We start from the raw sequence: 25,181 nt of genomic DNA on the forward strand, positions 1-25,181 counted from the left end.
GCAGTCTCGCTCTGTCGCCCAGGCTGGAGTGCAGTGGCCGGATTTCAGCTCACTGCAAGCTCCGCCTCCCGGGTTCACACCATTCTCCTGCCTCAGCCTCCTAAGTAGCTGGGACTACAGGCGCCCATCACCTGGCTCGGCTAGTTTTTTTTTTATTTTTTAGTAGAGACGGGGTTTCACCGTGTTAGCCAGGATGGTCTCGATCTCCTGACCTCGTGATCCGCCCGTCTCGGCCTCCCAAAGTGCTGGGATTACAGGCTTGAGCCACCGCTCCGGCCTATAGCAGCTATCGATATAAGATATCCTCTCCTGCCACTGGGGAGCAGACAACATGAATCTTTATTTCACAGATCAATAGATTGACAGGACCTGTACTTAAGGTTCTACACCCTGAGGAGGATCATCTGTAGCTGGACCACATTTAGATGAGATTCTGGATTCAAGCTAATGTTGGAGTGGTATAAGACTTTTTAGGAGGTGCTAGGAGAAGATGAGTGTATTTTGCATGTAGGAGGAAGAAAAATAAATTGTAGCAGAAGGACTGCGGCTCCTTTAAAATAAATTGTGACCTGCCAGGCATGGTGGCACATACCTGTAGTCCCAGCTACTCAAGAGGCTGAGTGAGGCAAGAGGATCGCTTGAGCACAGGATTTTGTGTGCTATGATTATGCCTGTTAACAGCCACTGTGCACTAGCCTGAGCAACACAGTAAGACCCTGTCTCTAAATAGTAACCAGAGAGTAGACAATTCTCTCCTCAAAAGATGGAGCTTAATTTCTCTCCCCTGGAGCATGGGGAGAATTAAATGACTCACTTCTAACTAATAAATATGGTAGAACTGATAGTGTGATGTCTGAGATTAGTTCTAAAGCAGCACTGCAGGCTGCTCTCTCTTGGATCCTTGCTCTGGGGAAGAACACTCAAGCAGCTTTAGAAAAGGTCCACGTGGCAAGGAATGGTGGCCTTTTGCCAACAGCATGTGAGTGATCCATCTTCAGAGTGGATACTCCAGCCCCAGTAAAGCCTTCAAATGACAGCAGCCCTGGCTAACATATTGACTGCAACTTCATCAGAGAGCTTGAGCCAGCTAAACTGCTCCTGAACTTCTGACCCACAGAAATGGTGAGATAATGAATGCTTGTTTTAAGCTGCTAAATTCTGGAATAATCTGTTATTTTAGCAGTAGATAACTAATACAAGCCACCAAGCATCATTTCCCTTGGTGAAGTTTCTGTTGCATTAAAAGAAACTTAAAAGCCACTGTCCTAAAATATGGCAGGAAGACAAAATGTATACACTTTCCTAAGTCTTTCACAAAGAAGATTTTAAATTCATTAGCCAAGATCTAGGAAAAAAAATATCAACTTTTAATTCTTTTAAATCTCAGCCTTCTTTGTTCCTCTCTGGGCAGAAAATGATCACTCTTGTTAAGTGAATAAGGAAATGATAAACTATGTGTTTGCCCTTTCACAGTATTTCATTAAGTTCCCCAAGGCATAAGTAAAATTGTTACTTTTAAGTCAATTTACAGATAGAAATACTAAGTATAAAAAATTAATCTACTTAACATTATGCACCTTTAGTTTAATGGGTAAACTATAAGACAAAACCCTGGCATAAAATGGAGTTTAGTACTTTTCATTTAAACTCTACGGTTAGAATTCAGTGGTCCTCTTTCAGATACTTCCTAAAGAAATCTCAATATTTAACAACCTTAACCCAAACTGAAACTTCACTTCATTCTTTCAGTTACTATATGCTATCTGTTACTACAATCATTTTACAATCCTTTGGTTGATAAGTTCTTTAAAAAATTTTTTTGAGACAGAGTCTTGCTCTGTCACCCAGGCTGCAGTGCCGTGGTGTGATCACAGCTCATTGTAGCCTTGATCTACTGGGCTCAAGTAATCCTTTCACCTCCTAAGTATGAGACTACAGACTCACACCACCACAATCGACTAATTTTTTAATTTCTTGCAGAGACTGGGTCTTACTACGTTGCCCAGGCTCATCTCAAACAATCCTCTCATCTTGGCATCCTAAAGTGCTGGGATTACAACAGGTATGAGCCACCGTTTCCGGTCTAGTAAGGTAGTTCTTAAAAATGGGGTTTCTTTAGAGAAGGAAACAAATCTATTTTTATCTAAATAATTAATGTGCTCTTCAAGTCTTTATAAACCTAGACACTCAAGTTTGCATAAAGTAAGGCACTGAACATTTACTCTCTCATCATGACTTTTCTGATGAATCTTTCCATTTGGGAAGAGTTTCTTTAAAGTGGGTACTATAAAAAAATAAAATTACTCAAAGCTTACATTGTTCTTATAACTTGTACTTCTATGCTTTCACCAAGACCACTGATATGGAAGAATTAATTACTCAGAGTTGAATTCCCCTTTGGTTCTGAGCTCACCTCTATGATTAAATTCACAAGGACATAACAAAAATGATTTACTAGGGCTACTTCAGGCAGCTCTATGCCTTGGTGCTAACTTTGACACCCAAGTTGGAAACCTAATATAGCCCTAACCTAGGCATCATGTGTCTGTGTGCTGAACTCTGTCTTAGGAGTGCATGATCTTCATTATGCATAAAGTTACGAATTCATTTTGCATTTCAAATCAGGCTGTTCTCTCATTTTCCATCATGTATTAATACATTTCCACTAAGGTTTTGTAAGAAAACAGATCACTTGAATATGATTCACAAAGTCTGAGTATTGCTGTGCAGAGAGGATTTTCGGCTTGAGTTGAATTTTTTTTTTTTTTTTTTTTTTTTTGAGACAAGGTCTCACTCTGTTGCCCAGGCTGGAATGCAGTGGCATGATCACGGCTCACTGCAGCCTTGACCTTTTGGGCTCAAGTGATCTTCCTGCCTCAGCCTCCCAGGAGTAGCTGGGACTACATGTGCACACCACTACACCCAGTTAATTTTTAAATTTTTTTGTAAAGAGAAGGATTCACTATACTGCCTAGGCTGGTTTCAAACTCCTGTGCTCAAGTGATCCTCCTGCCTTGGCTTCCCAAAGTGCTGGGATTACACATGTGAGCCACTGAGCCTGGCCTATAATCCACTTTTAATTTAGTTAATTTAGTGTGTATGCACATGTGCCTGCAGTAGGCGTATGTAATATTAGGCTGCCAAATCACAGACTTCCTCAAAAACCTTAAGTCTTATGCTGCTCTGAGCGTCAAGGTACCCAAAGGAAGAAGAAAATAGTGCAAGGGATATACCTAACTTAGTTATTGGTTCGTATGATTTGAGTCATGCCTTTCTTCTCTTTACATATTCAGTCTGAATTGGGTGTCCCTGAATTAAGTAAAATCGTTTATCCTCCTTTAATAAAGTGCTATACCCAGAAAACACAAAATTTAAACCACCAAACACAATACTAGTTTGTCGTTAAGGCTCTGCAAATCAAATACACAAATTAGATGTCCATTTCTCCTTTGAAAGACTGGAAGCAACTGGTCGCCACTCTCCTCCACCCCTCTTTTAACCTGAGGGTAGTTTAAGAAACCTTCTACCTTATTATATAATATTTCTAAAGAGGGAGAAAAATTACAGCCTTCTAATTCAACTCACAGGACTTTGCAGGATCTGAGTAACTCGTTTCCTCTGCTCCATCATGTTGAAGTCTTGTCGTAGATCAGGAGACATGTTCCTCTCTCTAATGTATTCTGGGTCATTTTCATTGATGCGGTCAAAATATCTCTCTTTGTGAGGAATGCTGGGAGGAGGGGGAGTGGTAATCACGCCTTGGCTGGCATCTGAGCTCATGTTTTAAGTCTGTGGATTACTCTTGTTATCTGCATTAATAAACACAAAGAAGGACATTCATGATAAATTCATTAAATTCAAAATTTACATGGGTCAAGCAGAACTTTTACATTTTGCCCTCAGAGTAACAGGTGCAACTTTAAAAAAGTAGCTTCTCAAAAATATTAGAACAATTTTTTTATTCTTATAAAAAAGATCTTAGATTATAACACTTGGATTGGAAATTGATACTTTCAAGAGCTAACAGAAACTTTATGGGTTCAATCATGTTATGCATCAACTGTGTGTGTGTGTTTTTTTTTTTTTTTTTTTTTTTTTTGAGATGAGTACTCACTCTGTCACCCAGGCTGGAGTGCAGTGATGTGATCTCTGCTCACTGCAACCTGTGCCTCCCGGGTTCCAGAGATTCTCCTGCCTTAGCCTCCAGAGTAGTTGGGGCTATAGGTGTGTGCCACCATGCCCAGCTAATTTTTGAATATTTTTTAGTAGAGACGGGGGTTTCACCATATTGACCATGCTGCTCTCGAACTCCTGACCTCGTGATCTGCCCACCTCGGCCTCCCAAAGTGTTGGGATTACAGGCATGAGCCACTGTGCCCAGCTGGGCTGAAGTGATCCTCCTGCCTTGGCCTCCCAAAGTGGTAAGATTACAGGACATGAGCTTTTGTGCCTAGCCCTCAACTCTTATTTTTAATACCACATATGCAAAGGCATACTTTCTAAGTATTTCAGAGTAATAGGAACTAGTATAAATCAGTATGAATTACATTAGGAAAAAAATGGTCTTCAATAACATTCTTTGAAAATGCTTCAAAGAACAAATTTTTAAAAAGTAGTTATAAAACTTGTGAACACTAAGGGTTTCCCTCTGATGTAGCCTTTGGCCATGCAGATTAGAAACAAAGTATCATGTTGGGAGCCGCGGTGGCCCAGGCCGATTGCCCTGGCACTCTGGGAGGCGAGGCTACACATCTGAAGCCAACCTGGTCAACACTGATTTAAAAAAAAAGAAAAGAAAGTATCATGTATATACAAAATTCTAGTTTTAAAAATTTTATGCAAATATTTATGCAACAACTATTCAACATGCATGTTTAAAAAACATTAGGTTCAAGATACAAATAGATGAAAAACTCCAGAATGGTGGCTTTCAAACATTTGATATTGTATTCACATACAAATATACAAGATACATAACTGAAATAAATTAATGACATACTTCCCCTTACTACGTGGTACATTCCGATATTTTGTATTTTAATCTATTTCATTTTAATAAACACTAGTCAAATTGATTCATGATCCACTAATGGGTTGTGACCCACAGCTTGAAAAACAATGCCCTAGAAGTTATGGTCAGGTAGGAAACGGAAGGGAGAAGGTGTAGGAAATGCTAATTGAGAAATGAATATATGCTAGAGAGGAGAGTAAGACTGATTTTTTTGAAGAAATATGGTAGCTTATTACATATTTCTTTACGTGTTAATATTTTAAAAATAGTACTCCTACAGTAAATCACATTTTTGCAATTTTTTTTTTTAAATAGAGTTTAGGCTGGGCATGGTGGCTCATGCTTATAGTCCCAGCATTTTGGGAGACTGAGGTGGGAGGATCACTTGAGCCCAGGAGTTCCAGATCAGCCTGGGCAACATAGTGAAACCCTGTCTCTACAAAACAAATTAAAAAAAAAAAAAAAGCCATAGGCATTGGCAGGCACCTGTAGTCCTATAGTCCTAGCTACTCAGCAGGTGGAGGTGGGAGGATTCCTTGAGCCCAGGAGGTTGAGGCTGCAGTGAGCAATGATCACACCACTGCATTCCAGTCTGGGCGATGGGTGAGGCAAAAAAGTTTCTGTATTCAGGTTGGGCACAGTGGCTCGTGCCCATAATCCCAGCACTGTGGGAGGCCAAGGCGGGCAGATCACGAGGTCAGGAGTTCGAGACCAGCCTGGCCAACATAGTGAAAGACCGCATTTACTAAAAATACAAAAAAAATTAGTCGGGCGTGGTGACAGGTGCCTGTAATCCCAGCCACTTGGGAGGCTGAGGCGAGATAGGAGAATCGCTTGAACCCGGGAGGCGGAGGTTGCAGTGAGCTGAGATCATGCCATCGCACTCCAGAGTGAGACTCCATCTCAAAAAAAAAAAAAAAAAAAAAAATCTGTATTCATGCAAAAATAGTTTACAATTTGCTTTAAGAAATATGGGTGTTAAAAGAACTTTAGCCAGTCACAGATAAAATGTTACAATTATCTTAGTTTAGATAGAAGGCTTTGCAAATAGCACAATGTCTACCCATTTAAAACATATCAATGTCAGCACTGCAGAAAGATAAAAACATTTTCAAGCTCTCTGAGGATATTACAAAGGACTGTTTATGACTCTGTGAATTATATATCTAAAAGCACATTTTTTGGGGAGGATTTTTGAAAATAAGCACCTATAAAACAGATACTGTAAACACAGAGCCACTTAAAGATACTGCCAATGATTACATTTCTATCCAGTCCCTCTACCATCTAACCCCTAGGATTATTATTCATAGGTAAGAATATTTCTGCAATGTTTCAGTATATTCAACCATTTCAAAGCAGAACTGCAGAAGACTATGTTACTCTGAATCAAATCAATTGACTGTGCCTTAAATTGAGGATCATTCTACAAAACTGGCCAGTACTCTTCAATCATGTCAAGGCTGGGCGCGGTGGCTCACGCCTGTAATCCCAGCACTTTGGGAGGTCAAGGCGGGCGGATCATGAGGTCAGGAGATCAAGACCATCCTGGCTAACACAGTGAAACCCCGTCTCTACTAAAAATACAAAAAAAATTAGCTGGGCGTGGTGGCGGGCGCCTGTAGTCCCAGCTACTCGGCAGGCTGAGGCAGGAGAAAGGCGTGAACCCGGGAGGCGGAGCTTGCAGTGAGCCGAGATCGTGCCACTGCACTCCAGCAGAGCGAGACTCTGTCTCAAAAAAAAAGAAAAGAAAAGAAAAAGAAAGACTAAGGAACTGCTCCAGATTAAAAAAGACAAAAGAGACTAAGACGTGACAATTAAAGGCAACATGTAATCTTGGATCAGATCCTAGACCAGGAAAAGGACATTAGTAGACAATTGGTGAAATTTAAATAGAATCTGTAAATTTGATAATAGTATTTACATCAATGTTAATTTCCTGAAACTGATAATTACAACGTGGTTATGGAAGATATTATCATTTAGGGAATCTGGGTAAAGGACAAACAGGAATTCTTTCACTATTTTTGCTAACCCTTTTGTAAGTCTGAAATCATTTCAAAACAAAGCAAAAATCCAAAACATATACATAAACATTAATCCAACATAAAACAAATCGAATCTCAACACAAAGGAAAATATTAATACCACAATTTTCAGGGCCCTCCTGAATTTTATAGTACAGCATGTTCTTTCCTCACCAAATTTTTTTTTTTTTTTTTTTTTGAGACGCAGTCTCGCTCTGTCATCCAGGCTGGAGTGCAGTGGCCAGATCTCAGCTCACTGCAAGCTCCGCTGCCCGGGTTTACGCCATTCTCCTGCCCCAGTCTCCCAAGTAGCTGGGACTACAGGCGCCCGCCACCTCGCCCGGATAGTTTTATTTTTTAGTAGAGATGGGGTTTCACCGTGTTAGCCAGGATGGTCTCGATCTCCTGACCTCATGATCCGCCCGTCTCGGCCTCCCAAAGTGCTGGGATTACTGACTGGGATTATAGCCTGTAGTCCCAGCTATTCGGGAGGCTGAGGCAGGAGAATGGTGTGGACCCGGGAGGCGGAGGTTGCAGTGAGCCGAGATCGCGCCACTGCACTCCAGCCTGGACGACAGTCTCACAAAAAAAAAAAAAGAATACTATACAAATGAAAATATGCAATATAGAAAACCTTTGGGGATTGGCTTTTTTCACTCAGCATCACTTACTGAAGATTTACAGAGGCTGTCGTATCAATAATTTGTTCCTTTTCACTGTTGAATGCTATTCTATGGTATGGCTGTATCATTTGTTTAATCATTCGCCCACCGAAAGATGACTGGTTATTTCCAGTATTTGACTATTATATAATTATAGCATATTTTTTCATTAATAGCAAAAAGTAGAAACAACCCAAACATCTATCAACTGATAAACACAAAGCGTTTTGTCATATGGTAATCCAGAAAGTGGAATATTACATGGCAATAAAAGGAAATGGAATACTGACATGTGCTTCGACATGTATGAACCTTGAAACATTGTAAGTGAAAGAGGCTAGTCACCAAGGACCACATATTGTATGATTCCATTTATATGAAATGTTTACAAGAGGCAAACCTATAGAGGTAGAAAACAGATTAGTAGCTGTCTAGTGCTATAGGAAAATGAACATGTTCTAAAATTATTGTGGTGATAGCTGTACAACTCTGTGACTATATTAAAAACCACTGAATTATATATTTTATATGGGCAAATTGCATGGTATGTGAATTATCTCCATAAAATGGTTATTTTAAAAATCCAACCTGAGAAGCCACTGACCACCTTGTAAGCTTGGGAATGGGGACTATCTTGTAAGTCCTCACAGTGGGAGAGAGCTCCATAAATGGGGGCTGAATTAAGTTACTTTACTATATCACAACTCCTTCCAAATAAATCTGGTTTGCATTATTTCTAAGCTGGGAATAGTAAAAACAATCTTTTGAAAAGAAGTTACTACTTATAAAAAAATCTTTCCAAACTTAAAATTCTCGGCAGTTTGAACAGCTTTCTCTAGAATAAGCAAAGAGATGGTTGTACTTTCAAGTACCAGACCTATTGTTTCACACTTAAAAGAATAATCAAAGATATGCCAAGACTTCAAAGCAGCATATTTGGTTAAAAAACAAAACAACAAATGCTAGTTTAGTTTTTCTTGATGAAAGTTACTATGAAATTGTAAAGTTATTTGAAGTTCTAGAAAACAACTTAGACCCTACACAAACTATGACAAGCTACCATCCTTAGATCAACTAGTGAAATTTTCTTCATTTTAAGTTCAGAAGACATGAGCTACTTTTAAATGCTAGCCAAAATTTTATACACAACTGACATGGAAATTGACAGATCTGAAAACTTGAAGCAGACATAGATAAAAATGAAGAAAAATGGGAGAAAAAAACTCAAATGAACATGGCATGGCATTGAACAGCACTGAGTAATACAGATGGCACTAAGTGCGCAAATGGAGAAAAATTTAATTATCCCACAAAGTACTAGGATCTTATTCCTAAAAGGCTATTGATTTTATATGAGCTTCTCTTGAAATATTTCAGACTAGATTCAACGATTACTTTTTACAGAGAGGAAACTATACTCAGTGGTGTTGAGTGACTTTTCTAAAGTTACATTGCTCAAATATCATATTATAAAATCATAATGATGATGTTTATTAGCATTACCATGTCATCCAGATTGCCCCATAATCAAAGTTTACTCCTTCAATGAAATTTAAGAAAGAAAACAGGCCTATCACACCATGTTTATGTATGTAAGAAGGGCTAAAACTCTAGTGCTTGTAACAGACTTAATGGTCCATTTGCCTAGCATGCACAGAAAAATAGATGTACAAGTGGGGTAGTTGTATAATGGTGGTTTATTTGACCTAAATACCAAAGGGACAAGTTTTAAGTAACTACATCATTAAATATTAAAAAGTACCCATTAACATTTTATCAATGTGGTATTCCCCTCCTTAACTGCAGTTTCAGTTACCTGTGGTCAACCACTGTTCAAAAATAGGCGAGTACAGTACAATAAGATTTTGAGATAGAGGGAAAGACCACATTCATATAACGTTATATTTTTCATACATACATACACACATCCACACGCCATAAAGACACTTGGTATCTTTGCCAAAACATAAATAAGATGCATAAAGACAAAGACTATTAAGAGATGGGCAGACCAAGAAGTCGATGAGGCAGGCAGATAAATGGTATAATAAAATATCATGGAACATTCCACACAACTTTTGAGTTCCAAACAAAAAGGAACTACACACAAGGCAAGGACCGTTAAACTGGCTCAAGTCCATCTGAGAAGGAGACTATGTTGGCTACTGATCAGTATCTAGAAAGTCCTAACTCTTTACCTGACAGATGACCGCTGTGTCTTAATTAGAAGCTATTGACAAAATTACATTGATTGTGCTCTGGGTAAGAATAAATTGTATTTAAGTTTTACTTTTGTTTCTAAAGCTAATTTAGCATCATATTAAAAGAATTGAGGGCTTTATTATGAAACAAAGAAAACCTCAGAAAAAGACTCTGTTGGGACCTAAAGAGTTAAGTATAAAACATCAACTGAATGAGTGGTAATTAAAATTGTTCTAAGATAGATACTAAATAGAAATGCATGTATACATAAACGTGTCTAAACTACAAAATCAGTAATTTAATGAAACATTTTAAAGCAATCACAGAATTCCAGGTACTATGCTCTACACAGGTTATCTCATTTAATATCCTTTACAACTCTGGCCAGGTGTGGTGGCTCATGCCTGTAATTCCAGCACTTTGGGAGGTCAAGGTGGGCGGATCACTTGAGGTCAGGAGTTGGGAGACCAGCCTGGCAAATATGGTGAAACCCCATCTCTACTAAAAATGCAAAAATTAGCCGGGCATGGTGGCATGCGTCTGCAATCCCAGCCAGAGGCTGGAGCAGGAGAATTGCTTGAACCCAGGAGGTGGAGGTTGCAGTAAGCCAAGATTGCACCACTACACACCAGCATGGGTGACAGAGTAAGACTCTGTGCCCCCAACCTCCAAGAAAAATCCTTCACATCTCTATGAAAAGGTGACCAGTATCCCCAACTTTATAGATAAGAAAACTGAGGATTTTTTTTTTTAGTTTTAAAAATAAATTGTAGTTATTTAAAGTATACAACATACTGTTTCCCCACACCTTTTATGTTAGGTTCAGGGGGTACATGAGCAGCTCTGTTACATGGGTAAATTGTATGTCATTGGGGTTTGGTGTACAAATGATTTCATAAGCCAAGTAAGTGAGCAAAGGACCCGATAGGTAGTTTTTCCACCTTCACCTTCACCCTCCTCCTACCCTTCCCATTCAAGTAGGCCCAGTGTCTATTGTTCCCACCTTTGTGTCCATGTGTATTCAATGTTTAGTTACCATTACAGGTGAGAACATGCAGTATTTGGTTTTCTGTTCCTGTGTTAATAATGCTTAGGGTAATGGCCTCCAGCTGCATCAACGTTGCTGCAAAGGACAAGATTCCATTTTTTTTTTTAACGGCTGCATATTATTCCATGGTATATATGTACCAAATTTTCTTCATCCAGACAACTGTTATGGATATCTAGGTAGTTGATTCCATGTCTTTGCTATTGTGGATAATGCTGCAATGAATGTACTTGTGTCTTTTTGGTAGAATAATTTATATCCCTTTGGGTATATAACCAGTAATGGGATTGCTGGGTCGAATGGTAGTTCTGTTTTAAATTCTGTGAGAAACCTTCGCGCTGGCTGCACAGCAGTGTATAAGTGTTCCCTTTTCTCCACAACCTCGCCAACATGTTATTTTCTGACATTTTAGTAACAGTCATCCTGACTGGTATGAGAAGGTATCTCCCTGTGGTTTTGATTTGCACTTCCCTGATGATTAGCAATGTTGAGTATTTTTCCATATGCATGTTGGCTGTGTGTATGTCTTCTGAGAAGTGGAGGTTCATGTCCTTTGACTATTTTTTTTATGGGGTTGTTTACCTGTTGGGTTAAGTTCCTTATAAACTCTGGATATTATATCCAGATGTATAGTTTTGGATGTACAGTTTGTAAATATTTTCTACCATTCTGCAGGTTGTCTGTTTTCTATGTTGACAGTTTACTTTGCCGTGCAGAAGTCTAATTACGACGTACTAGTTTTTGTTTGTTCGCAATTGCTTTTGGAGACTTCATCGTGAAATCCAGGTTTTCTCCTAGAGTTTATAGTTTTAGGTCTCACATGTAAGTCTTTGATCCATCTTGAGTTGAATTTTGTATATGGTGAAAGGAAGGGGTCCAGTTTCAATCTTCTGCATATGATGGCTAGTCAATTATCCCAGCACCATTTATTGAATGGGGAATCCTTTCCCCATTGCTTGTTATTGTTGACTCTGTCAAAGATCAGACGGTTGTAGGTGTGTGGCTTTATTTCTCGGTTCTCTAACCTGTTCCATTGGTCTATGTGTCTGTTTTTGAACCAGTACCATGCTGTTTTAGTTTCTGTAGTCTTGTAGTATAAAAACTGAGGTTTAGGCCGGGTGCGGTGGCTCAAGCCTGTAATCCCAGCACTTTGGGAGGCCGAGACGGGCGGATCACGAGGTCAGGAGATCGAGACCATCCTGGCTAACAAGGTGAAACCCCGTCTCTACTAAAAAAAAAATACAAAAAACTAGCCAGGCGAGTTGGCAGGCGCCTGTAGTCCCAGCTACTCGGGAGACTGAGGCAGGAGAATGGCGTAAACCCAGGAGGCGGAGCTTGCAGTGAGCTGAGATCCGGCCACTGCACTCCAGCCTGGGCGACAGAGCGAGACTCCGTCTCAAAAAAAAAAAAAAAAAGAAAGAAAAGAAAAGAAAAGAAAAAAACAAAAACTGAGGTTTAATAATTTGTCTCAGATTACCAAAGGTTCTTCACAAATAAGGAAATTCCTCATGGTTATAGATCTTGACAGGCATGGTGGAGTTAGCCAAAAAAGATGAGATGGCTCAAAGGACTATCATATCCTAGAGATATATCTAGCCATTAGATCACTGCCTTTATTTGGGGGGAGGGGGCTGAAAATATTATATCACAATATTCAACACAAAGTGGAAATAGTAAATATTCTAAAAGTAGCAATAAAATTTGCACAAAGTCTTCCATGGCTATCAAACCTACACATGCGGAAACCTACTTACCTCTCTGGCCTATTCCCGGAATTGTCAGATTGATCCATATCATTCTTAAATTTCTGAACCTCCTTTTAGTTCTTTTGAAATGACTTCTGTTATCTTTAAAATGAGACTAAATTCTAAACCTCAACATAAAGTCCAGGAAACAATAAATCTGTAGTTGTTTAGTAAAAGTTAGGACTGAGCCTTAGTTTAAAATCCAACTTAAAGCCAAGGGAAAAAACCCCCACAACAACAACAAAATAGTAACAGCAACCCACTGTGGTACTAAATGTTCTGTATTTAATGTTTTATAAATAAAAATATGATACTAATTAATATAAACTCTTAACAAACTTGACTTTCCCTGTGACTGTACAATTGAAACAAAGCAGTTAGATGTAGTCATAACACATACATTGTTCATAATGTAAGTGCAGAACAGTAAGTAAAAAAACGTTGAGTAGGGGCTGGGCACAGTGGCTCACGCCTGTAATCCCAGCACTTTGGAAGGTCAAAGTAGGCGGACTGCCTGAGCTCAGGAGTTCAAGATAAGCCTTGGCAACATGGTGAAACCCCATCTCTACTAAAAGTACAAAACATTAGCAGGGCGTGGTGGTACATGCTTATAGTCCCAGCTACTCGGAGGCCGAAGCATAAGAATCGCTTGAACCCAGGAGGCGAAGGGTGCCGTGAGCTGAGATCACGCCACTGCACTCCAGCCTGGGTGACAGAGTGAGACTCTGTCTGCCAAAAAAGTCAAGTAGGTGCTTGTTGTGTCAACATAATCATTCAACAGGGTGACTCAAAGACTAAAGACAGAATTGGACAATGCTGAGGATCAATCTAACCTCTGTATCGCTAAAGTACCAATACTTGATGAAGGATATTTTATTGATCTACATTACCTGTTACAAGGAACAGTGAGACAAACAGCTTTCTTTTTTTTTTTTTTTTTTTTTTTTTTGAGACAGAGTCTCACACTGTCACCCAGGCTGGAGTGCAGTGGCGCCATCTCGGCTCACTGCAAGCTCCACTTCCCAGGTTTACGCCATTCTCCTGCCTCAGCCTCCCGAGTATCTGGGACTACAGGCACCCGCCACCACCTCATTTTTTGTATTTTTAGTAGAGACGGGGTTTCACCATGTTAGCCAGGATGGTCTCGATCTCCTGACCTCGTGATCCGCCCGTCTCGGCCTCCCAAAGTGCTGGGATTACAGGTGTGAGCCACCACGCCCAGCCTAGGCAAACAGATTTCTGTACTTGAGGTGATGGTGGGGTTTGGGAGAGGAAGAGAGTTACTTGCTTAGACATTGGTAGAGGTGAAAATAACATTCATTGGTAACTTGAACCAAAAATCTTTATTAAAATGAGGTCAAATTTACCAATTACAATGGCCATACAAGGGACAGGGTTACAAAGCTGAAAACATGTATAGGAAGTTCAGAGAAAGTATTTCTTCAAGTCCAAACTCAGTCATTAATCATTATCTAACATTAACTTGACTTGTTCCCAACATAAACCATTTGGAAAAGTAAATATGAAACTGATTTTATACATATATCACATATATTATAAACATATATCATATATACATTATGTGTGTGTACATATATATATATATTCCTATAAAATGAGTAAAACAATCAACCACAAAAAGGCAATCCCTCAAGTATCTTACAGAATCCAAAGACACATGGCCTTGGTGCACCTTTACTCCCCTTTCTACAAAATATGATGAACATTCTATATACATTCCCTTAGTCACCATTTGTCTTCAATATGGAGTTTTGGAAAATGGTTGAGAAAACAAAAGAAGGGTTCCCCACTCCACAGCCCCACCCCCTCCTTAGAGAAAGCTGACAGAGACTAGTGGATTGATTACTTGGATGTGCGTCTTAGACATTTAGTTTCTGTTGGGTTCCCTGCTATTAGAGGAAATTTTAAAATTGAGATCCAGGAAACTATTCAGAACTTGACAGCTCATGATAAAATGAGAGGTTTTAAAAAGAGGATACCAGAAATTTATTATTTTTAAAGTAAACATTCATTGCTCTCAATTTCAGGAGATACCTTAAGTCTTTCACTCTTATTTGGTAGGTTCTTTCCAGGCAAAAAGTATTTTTTTTTTTTAAAGAAACATCAACCTCTCACATACTTTGTACTTTACTGCATACCCAACTCTACAAATTCTCAGTGAATCTTTCCTAAAATGAATATTCAAAATCAAAAATAATACAGGAAATTTAACTTCCCAAATTTCAATCTTACATTCTACCTATTTCACAAGATGAAATTAGATTTGGCCGGGCGCGTAGGCTCAAGCCTGTAATCCCCCACTTTGGAGGCCGAGGTGGGTGGATCACGAGTCAGGAGATCAAGACCTGGCTAACATGGTGAAAACCCCGTCCTACTAAAAAAATACAAAAAACTAGCCGGCGAGGTGGCGGGCGCCTGTAGTCCCAAAAGCTTACCCAGAGCTGAGCAGGAAAGAAGGGCAGTGAACCCGGGAGGCGGAGCTTGCAGTGAGCTGGCATCGGCCACTGCACTCCAGCCCGCGAAGAGGCAAGACTCCATCTCGGGGAAAAAAGAAAGAAAGGAAAGAAAGGAAAGAAAGGAAAGAAAGGAAAGAAAGGAAAGAAAGGAAAGAAAGGAAAGAAAGGAAAGAAAGGAAAGAAAGGAAAGGAAAGGAAAGGAAAGGAAAGGAAAGGAAAGGAAAGGAAGGAAGGAAGGAAGGAAGGAAGGAAGGAAGGAAGGAAGGAAGGAAGGAAGGAATTAGATTTTAACTGAAGAAATGCAAATAATCCAACAAAGCTTATTATTAAAATTGAGCTGAGTCTGCAAAATAAATATGCACTGAAAACTCCAGTCTAGGAAATCGATTCATTACCATGGACCATATTTCTGGGTTCCATTCCTAATATAGTCATTGTGACATGCCATGGTGGCGGAAAGGAAGGGATGGAAAGGCACAAAAAAATGAGACAAAGTTCCTTATTTTAAAAATTGGAGGAAAATACACACAAAAAAATTAAAGAACCATAGGGTATAAATACCAAGAGTTCATTTTGATATACTATTTCAGATATTCAAGCTAAAGACTTTTGGCTTTCATAACTTATAAAATACAGCTGCAAAAGTCAATCCAAAAGCTGTAGGTAACTGAACACACTGTAACTGCAAAGCAGTCTGATTTGAAGGAGGTGTTTCTGCCTTCAGATTTTGGCTGCTAAGGAATATTTCAAGATCATCAAAACTTGATCTGTTTTCTTTATGAAATGCCTAATATTGTGCCACGAAAATGCATCTTATTAAGCGCAGATAATGGTACCTGAAAATTACTTTCAAAAATACTTTTTGGTTATAACCTGCCACTTTAGCAATTGGTTAATGGTTTTAAGTGGAAGTTCACAAAAGAGATTTTATCAATCTCAGATATCTGTTTCTCAAAATGGATTTGTCGAAAACTGGCTTTTTCAAATGAATCATCTTTTAGATCTAGAGATTGACATTCAGCCATACTACCATACTATACTGGTTGAATAGTGTCTTCCCTAAAAATTCATGTCCCCACAAGCTCAGAATGTGGCCTATTTGAAAATACGGTTTGTAGATCAAATTAAGATGAGATCATACTGGATTAGGGTGAGTACTAAATCCAATGACGGGTATCTTTATAAGAGGAAAGTGAAAGAGATTTGGATACAGAGTAACAGAGAAGACACACAGGAAGAAAAAAGCCCTGTGATGACAGGGTAGAGATTGAACTGATGCAGCACAAGCCTAGGGACCAAGCTGCAAGCTGGGAACCACAAGAAGCCCGGGGAGGGGCATGGAACAGATTTTTCCCTCAGACCCCTCAGAAAGAACCAATCCTGCCAACACCTTGATTTTGGACCTCTGGCCTCCAGAACTGTAAGAGAACAGATCTGTTGTTTTTAGCCACTGGAATTGCAGTACTTTGTTACAGGAGTTCTAGGAAACTAACACATACACTGTTCCAATGGAATTTCCATCCTAATATCTATTTTTGAAAGCATTTTACCATCAACAGCGTGAATAGATAGCACACCTTTGTAGAATTCATGTCAGCTCTTCAGAAATAACAAATCGTCAAAACACTAACCTGAACAAGACATCTGATATACACAAGTACAATGCAAAATTCTGGTTTTCCACAATGGCAGGACCTTTGCCAACTACCCTATCAGTGTTTCCAAGGAAATCTAAAGCAAGAAAAATAAGAACATTCTTATCACATCAGATGAACAAAAATTTCTTTGTAAAACTGAAGAATCATAATGAAGGACAACAACAAATTAAATATGCAGTGGGTCTACTGCTTCCATCATAGCGGAAACACTGTTAAAGCAGTTACTAAATCAAAATACTATGGAATATATTTTTACTTAAGCAAGGGTGGACTTAAAAGCCACTTGCTCAGGGCCAGGTGTGGTAGCTCACACCTGTAATCCCAGTAATTTGAGAGGCCAAGGCAGGTGGATCACTTGAGGTCAGGAGTTCAAGACCAGCCTGGCCAACATTCCTACTAAACCCCATCCGTATTAAAAATACAAAAATTAGCCAGGCGTGGTGGTGGGCGCCTGTAATCCCAGCTACTTGGAAGGCTAAGGCAGGAGAATTGCTGGAACCTGGGAGGCAGAGGTTGCAGTGAGCTGAGATGGCGTGCCACTGCACTCCAGCCTGGGCAACAGAGCCAGACTCAGTCTGAAAAAAAATGAAAAAAATGAAAAAAAAAAAAAGCCACTTTCTCAGGTGAGTGGGTTTCTTGCCATGTGTACATATATGCTGCATTTCTGCTATTCTACTCACGTTGGAGACCACTGAACCCACACCTTGCAGGTTCATGCCAGGCTCTGGGACCCTTGGATTATGAGAAACCCTAATAAGTTAGTTTAGCATCTCAGCATCAAGTCAGTCTTGCTGTTGTTCCCACTCTGATGTTTGACTTTCATTTGAGTCTTGTGTATTAGTTTGTTCTGACACTGATGTAAAGACCTACCTGAGACTAGGTAATCTATAAAGAAAAGCGGTTTAATTTACCACAGTTCCACAGGCTGTACAGGAAGCTTGGCTGGAGAGGCTTCAGGAAACTTACAATCATGGCAGAAGGGTAAAGGGGAAGCAAGCACATCTTCACATGGTGGCAGCAGAGCAAGTGAGTGAAGGAGGAGGTGCTACATATACACTTAACCAACAAGATCTTGTGAGAACTCTATCATGAGACAGCACTAGGGAGATGGGACTCAACTATTAGAAACCACCCTCATGATCCAGTCAACTCCTGCCAGACCCCACCTCCAACACTTGAGATCACAATATGAGATTTGGATGGAGACACAAAGCCAAACCATACTAAGCCTGTTTTTTGTTGTTGTTTTGGGGACAGAGTCTCACTCTGTCCCCAAGCTGGAGTGCAGTGGCGTGATCTCAGCTCACTGTAATCTCCACTTTCTGGGTTCAAGTGATTCTCCTGCCTCTGCCTCCCAAGTAGCTGGGACTACAGGCACGTGACACCATGCCCAGCTAATTTTTGTATATTTAGTAGAGATGAGGGTTCACGCTGTTGGCCAGGATGGTCTCGATCTCCTGACCTTGTGATCCACCTGCCTTGGCCTCCGAAAGTGCTAGGATTACAGACGTGAGCTACTGCACCCAGCTTCTTTTTTTGGGGGACAGAGTTTCACTCTTTGTCACCGAGGCTGGAGTGCAATGGTGTGATCTCGGCTTACCACAACCTCCACCGCCCAGGTTCAAGCGATTCTCGTGTTTCAGCCTCCCGAGTAGCTGGGATTACAGGCTTGCACCACCACGCCCAGCTAATTTTGTATTTTTAGTAGAGAAGGGGTTTCTCCATGTTGGTCAGGCTGGTCTCTAACTCCCGACCTCAGGTGATCCACCCACTTTGGCCTCCCAAAGTGCTGGGATTACAGGCATGAGCCACCATGCCCGGCCCAAGTCTGTTTCTTAATCATTAAACTCTGAGCTACTCCACTCACTCTCAAGCAGCCTAATTTACTTTCTTGTTTCTCTACCAGGTAACTTCAAATACTTTTACAATTGAAGGTCTATGCCTGGACCCTGGGGCCCACATCTCAGTCTTAGACCCTCTATCATTTGCCACTGTTCCCTGAGGTCACCTGATAGCTCACATCTTTGCATATGGCAGTAGATCTCTGATGCCATGCAGATCTCCCTGGTACTGATTGGATCTGGACTTCTACCAAGCAGTGCCCTTTGCCAAAAATTTCCTGTCCCTAAACTCTGCCTATGTGCTACAGTTTGACACCTACTAAATCTCATTCATATTGACTGTTGATATACCTGGACTCATTCCTATTGCCCATTTCTGGGGATCTGCTCCCGACTGCTTACCTGGATTCCAGTTCCTTGTCAGGTGTACTCAGCCAGTCCAACTCCATTATAGAGACCATCCTTTTTAGTTTTTTTTTTTTTTTTTTTTTTGAGACTGAGTCTCACTCTGTCACCCAGGCTGGAGTGCAATGGCGTGATCTCAGCTCACTGCAACCTCCGCCTCCCAGCTTCAAGTGATTCTCCCTGCCTCAAACTCCCAAGTAGCTGGGATTACAGGTGCCCACCACCATGCCCAGCTAATTTTTGTATTTTTAGTAGAGACAGGGTTTTGCCATGTTGGACAGGCTGGTCTTGAACTCCTGACCTCAGATGGTCCACCCGCCTCAGCTTCCCAAAGCACTAGCATTACAAGCGTAAACCACTCCGCCTGGTCTCCTTCTTACTATTTGAATGTGTGTGTTTTTTCATTAAACTACATTGGAATAAACACACTTTTATGTGGAAAGAGTGGAAATAATCAGTAAAATACCCAATATTTCTTGAACACCTTCTATTGTCTGATATTGTTTTAAAAAGTAGCATGTTTTAATTCATTTCACCCTCACAAAACCCTGTAAGAGGTAGGTGTTAATATCTCCATTTTACAGGCAAGGAAGCAAGCACACAGGTTACTCGTCCAAGGTCACACAAGAATTGTATTGTGGAGCTTAGATATAAATTCAAGTAGACTAGTTCCAGAATCTGCGTTCTTAACCAGCACACTCTATTACAACTCTACTACCCTCACTCCCAAAGATGTTTTCAAATTTTGAGTCATTTCAAACTTACACCTGTTAAGATTCTTTGGCTAAATATTTTTAACTCCTCCCCAACCCCAGCCTCAAATCTAAGTTCCCACCTCTAATGCAAACCCTTTAACAAAATATGTATTTTCAGATTGAATTTTCTTAAAATGAAGTTTATATGAACATAAATACATAAACAATAAACCTAAAAATCCTGGCACTTAGGATTTTGCTTATTAAATCAATAGTAAAATCCCCTTGGTATTCACCAAATTAAATCTTCAACAAAGTGTAATCCAAACTATAATTATGAACTTTAGAAAAAGGGAGGGCCCCTCTAGATCCTGGTATCCAATTATATATGCCCCATTATTTCATTTTGAACTGTGTTGGACATTAACTGCCATGCAAGCTTGTGCGTGCATTTAAAGAGGTCTCAGCTCTGTCCTGATAAAACAGCATTTAGCTTTGAAAAGTAGGCCTAGTTGATATGAGTAAGAATTCTAAAAATGTATGCATACATTGATATTTTATGACACAAACTAATTCATATCAAAAAAGGGGGGGGAATTAAAATTATTTCTAACATGAAGAAACTGGAAATAACGAGAAGATAAAGAGACAACAACCCAAGTCTCCAGTCCACTGCTGGAAACTGAACTCTCAATACAAAGGGAAAATCTGGAAAAAGACCTGAGAAGTCCAATATCAAATTCGGAAAAAGAGAAAACATTAAATTAATTCACTATTTAATTTATGGAGGAAAGTTTATCAAAAACAACAGAAATGCAGATTTTAAAAGAACGAAGAATAACTTTCATACCTTTGTTAGGATTGTAGAGAAACAAAACACTGCTTTGTAAATACAAATAGGAACTCTTCCAACAAGAGTTGTTTTCCCTGATATTACCTAATGAGAGCCACAAGAAGAAGAGTATCCTTAGAATCTAAAGGTGTTAGAGCTTAAAAGGATGTAAGATATTACCAAATCTTATTCTACCTCATTTCTTACATGGAGAAAGGTAGAACAGGTCCTAAGAGAGACTGGTGTGTCCCAAGCCCCTCAATTTATCTTACCCAATATTTTTCACTTTATCTAGATTAGAATGAGATACGTAAGACTGTAGACCTTATGATCTGTTGATATAAGAAAAATTTAAAACATGAACTGCACTTAGAAATTTATTTAACTGAAGATTTTGTTAAGAAAACACATTTCAGGTGCTACTGTACATTATATAAACTATTAACTTTTATTTTTTAAAAGCCAGGTAATGTCCTGTTACAATTTCTTGATTTTAAGGGGTTTGTAGGTATGTGCTCATGATTAATACATAAAAACATTTTGTTGGTGTTATTTCCATAATAATCTAAAGCAATTTTTACTATTTTAAAATAATGAGAGTGCTTTTCTTTCAAGCTTTCATGGTAATTCACTAGGAAGAGTAAAACTTCATGACTCAGCTTTTTGTGCCCACTCACACATGCCTAAAAGGTCCACTGAAATTGCTTGCTATATTTTAAATTCCAGCTTGAAGTAGGACTCTTGTTTTTCTGAGGCTCACAAAGACTAGACTCACAACTTAGTTCTATAGTGTCTATTTAGCTGGACTTAAAGCCCACATCAAGTACTTTATTGTCAAATAAAAAGCTATCTATGAATGGAGCTTAGTAACTTAAGTAGCTCTCCAGAGTTTGGTAAATATTTTGTGTCTACTTTTGATCTCTATTGTCTAGGAAAGGTTCTGTCAAGTTGTAAAGTGCTAGAAAGTGTTGTTTTAAACTTTTGAAAGGTAGTAAGAGTACTACAACTCTGGGATCCTTGGTTGCAACAAAGAAGCATAAAATCAACTACTATAGTTTTCCAAAACCACCATTCCCTCAGACCCTCCCCCAAGGAAATAAAAGAGCATCCAGGAAGTCCCATCTTTAAAAAAATACTGAGCTATCAGCCTGGGGCTTCTAAAATTCAGGCCCTGAAAAAAGGATAGGAAAGACCTCAAAGTCTATCCCTATTAGGTTTAGAGGGAAATGACTCTTCCTAATAAAAGCCATCCCCCTGATTGTTGCTTTGCTCACCATATTTCTTACACATTTGGACTGTTTTCCCCTCTCATCTCCATCCATCCATCCATCCAATATTTGCCCATACTTTGAATTCTTATTCAAAAGCCAACCCCTTCCATGGTGACTTTCCTAAGTTCCTCCATCTTAGCTCTCCCTGCAACCTTAGTGCTCAAAGCACTTTGTCATAGTCTGTACTGTCTTTTAATTATTTGAGTATGTCTGTCGGCTCCAAGTAACTGGGTCAACATTTTTTCCTTTCTTTACTGTCCACTTAGAGTTACTCAATAAGGGTTTATTAACTCAGTGAGGTGAGTAAGGCTCTTAACTCATAAAACCCCCATTCTCTACTTGTCTTAGAATAAACCAGGGCAGGGAATCTAGAGCAAACTTTGAAAACTGGGTTATTCATGGTTTGATAAGACTGGCCAAGTATCCAAGATGGTTAAGGTAATGAATATTGTGACCTGAATATGAAATGTCTTAAGCTGACTGAAAAGTAATTACACAAAAAAAGTGTGAAGGTATAAGAAGAGCATTATCAGTATCTGGAAATATTTAAAATAAGTAAATACATATATAAAACAGCAAATTCTAAAAATATATATTTACCGCCATGTTTTGAGTCCAGGTACAAATAATGATACAAAAACGTTATCTTCAAACACCAAAGAAACTACTGATCCAATCAATCAGCAAACCCTAATTCAGGTGTTAGGAAAAGGTTGTAAAGACTACATAAGGCACAGCTCTGATTCCTGCCCTTAAGGACTTTCTAGTTTATTAATAATTGTGGAGGGAAGTAAACCAAATAAGCTATCTCGTAAGACAGTTTAATGTTTTATAGGAGAACTTGAATTTGTGGCTTCCAAAACTCAAAATAGGCCTTTAAATAGACATTTTTCATACCCAAAAGGTATGTTTAAAATAATTCATTCTCATCTAAGGACAGGAAGTGTGTAGAGTAAGCCTGCAAAAGGTCATCACCACTATTAAAGCAATTTTTTTTTCTGATCTTTTTAACTGTCATGACTTTTATGCCCAACAGTTACTGATGGTCAAATGTAAATGTATTCTGAAGCTCGGCCAAAGCTTTTTTTTTTTTTTTTCTTAGAGTGATACTCAAAACAAAGCAAATATTGGCTTAGTCATGACACTTGTTGTTCTAAAACGTTAATAGCCTATTGTTCACTGTGGTTGTCTCAACGAGATAATACATTGAAAAACAGCATTTCCTGATAGGAAGTGAATTCCCACTGTGTGTCACAGGACCCTAGCCAAATGCTGGGCTCCAAAGGAGAAACAGCAGTGCCTTCTGGGACTGTGTAGAGACTTCCCCCTCGCTAGTTTAAAATGTCTGTTTCAGCTCAAACTACAATCTGACTGATTTTGCTACCATAGGACTGTTTTCCTAAAACGACTTCAAATGCTTTAGACAATGTTTGTTCAACATCCTGTAGACAGCAGCATCCTGTATATTTCTAACTATGAAGAATTTCCTTAGTTATACATGCCACAATGGATGGGGTAATCTGACAAAGAAGCCATCAGGATGTATCTTCAAAACACTATGTGACCATTTTCAAGCGTGGTTTCATATAAGCAATTGTTAAAAAATCATAATATATGAAGCACAATAATTGCAACAGATTTTCACATTTCACACATCAGATATGTTTTAGTCGACAAAAATTTAGGCTCAATTAATTAGTCCAAGCATCACAGCATTATTTAAGAGTTCAATTAGTGAGAAACTGATGTCACCAGCAGACTCTCATACAGAAGTGGAGAAGTGCCTCCAAAGTAACTGACACTGTACTAAGACATTAAGATCTCCTTTTTAAACACTGAAAACATACTTTTCATCTGTTTTCACAGATTCGAATTTAAATATTTTTTTTTTGTCAAGTTCCAATCACCAGTGGATATTAGAAAGCTTCAACAATGCAAGAAACAGGAACAGTTGTCATTTTAGTGGATTCTAAGCAAGACTGTCCAAGTTACCCAGGTATTCCCAGCATTTAATTCAGTGCTTGGCTGCTAGAAGGTCTTTGATACATTTTGCTAAGTGGAACTGTATGTCAAAAAATGTATATGAAAATTAACAAGGAATACTAATAATTATCTAGCATTTTTTGAATAATAAATAATAACCTCAGATTATAGAAAAGTATATTCAAGGTATATTAAGCCGTCTGCCAAGAAGCTAAGGTAATCACCACACAAACATACAAACTCTCCTACCTTCTAGCCAAGAAAATGTCTTTATCTTCCAGTTGTAATTACACAAATCAAATGAAGTTCTTACATCATTTTATCTTTAGAACAGCTGTTCTAAAGATATCCAAATTGAATAATTTGATTCAATTATGAGACTAAAACTGTGAAAAAGGCAATGTTAGGCAATGGTAAACATCGCATGTGTGATGCAGCAAAAATGACTGCTTTTGTTACTTTGTAACTTCGCCATGTAACTTTGTAACTTTGCTGGCAGGATATATTTCACCTCTAAAGCAGCTTCCTCAGCATCAAATCTGAAAACTTTAGTTAAGTAATGTCAGTTTTAGCGTTTAACGAAACAAGGAGATGGATTAAAGGGCTAGAATGTGCAAACAGTTTAAACAAGAAACCTGAAGCCAAGTTTCAAAGCTCTAGGATTACTTCTGAATGGTCGGACTCACTGAAAATTATAAGGATCCATTTTAAAAACAAACATAACCTCACAATCTTCTTCCTCAAGTAGTCAAGCTTGATAAAAAGGATTTGCTTTTAATTCTGGAATGGGTTTGATACTTTTGAAATTGACTTTTTAGAAAAGGATAGTTTATATAAAATATAGAATGATATTCAACTTTCCTTTTTTACATTCTTAAACTTTAAACTGGCTTAGACCATATGGAAGGTCAAATAAATTACAGACCACACAATACATATATAAGATGTTTTTAATTTAAATACGAGAAACTTCATATAATTTGGGTTATCCAGTTTAAATCAATATTCCAACAAAAATACTACATAAATATTGAAGTTGGAAGGGACATTAAAACTCATCTACTTCAAACCTCACATTTTATAGATGGTAAAACTGAGGATTCAAGGAGGTCAGGTGACCCACTCCAATCCCACATCCAAGTTACCCGACTTTGAACCCAATGTTCTTTCACTATTCTGCTGAGAAATGACTTCCTCCTAGGGCAGTTCCTACCCACCCCCAACCATGAATTCCTGGGATAGTGCGGCCTACTTTTGGAGCCCTAGTCTGATAGACAGAAGTTGGTGAGGGAATTTTCCATTTCCACACATCACTATTACACCT

The 25,181-nt window shown here is 38.9% G+C and overlaps 1 protein-coding gene across 10 annotated transcripts in view; it reads right to left on the reverse strand.

Moving 5' to 3' along the window:
• Positions 1–25,181, reverse strand: part of ADD3 (adducin 3) — a 138,468-nt gene that overhangs the window by 33,449 nt on the left and 79,838 nt on the right. For 9 of the 10 annotated variants that reach the window (XM_017887154.1, XM_017887162.1, XM_017887153.1 and 6 more), the window contains one exon: positions 3,586–3,809. In XM_017887154.1, coding sequence (XP_017742643.1) covers positions 3,586–3,780 — 195 coding nt within the window. In that variant the 5' untranslated portion in view covers positions 3,781–3,809. Of the gene's footprint in view, positions 1–3,585; positions 3,810–24,106; positions 24,291–25,181 lie in introns of those variants that run through there. The other variant, XM_017887158.1, reaches the window with a different exon arrangement.

Source organism: Rhinopithecus bieti, unplaced genomic scaffold (genome assembly GCF_001698545.2).
Source record: "Rhinopithecus bieti isolate Rb0 unplaced genomic scaffold, ASM169854v2 scaffold_13348, whole genome shotgun sequence".
NCBI lineage: Eukaryota > Metazoa > Chordata > Mammalia > Primates > Cercopithecidae > Rhinopithecus > Rhinopithecus bieti.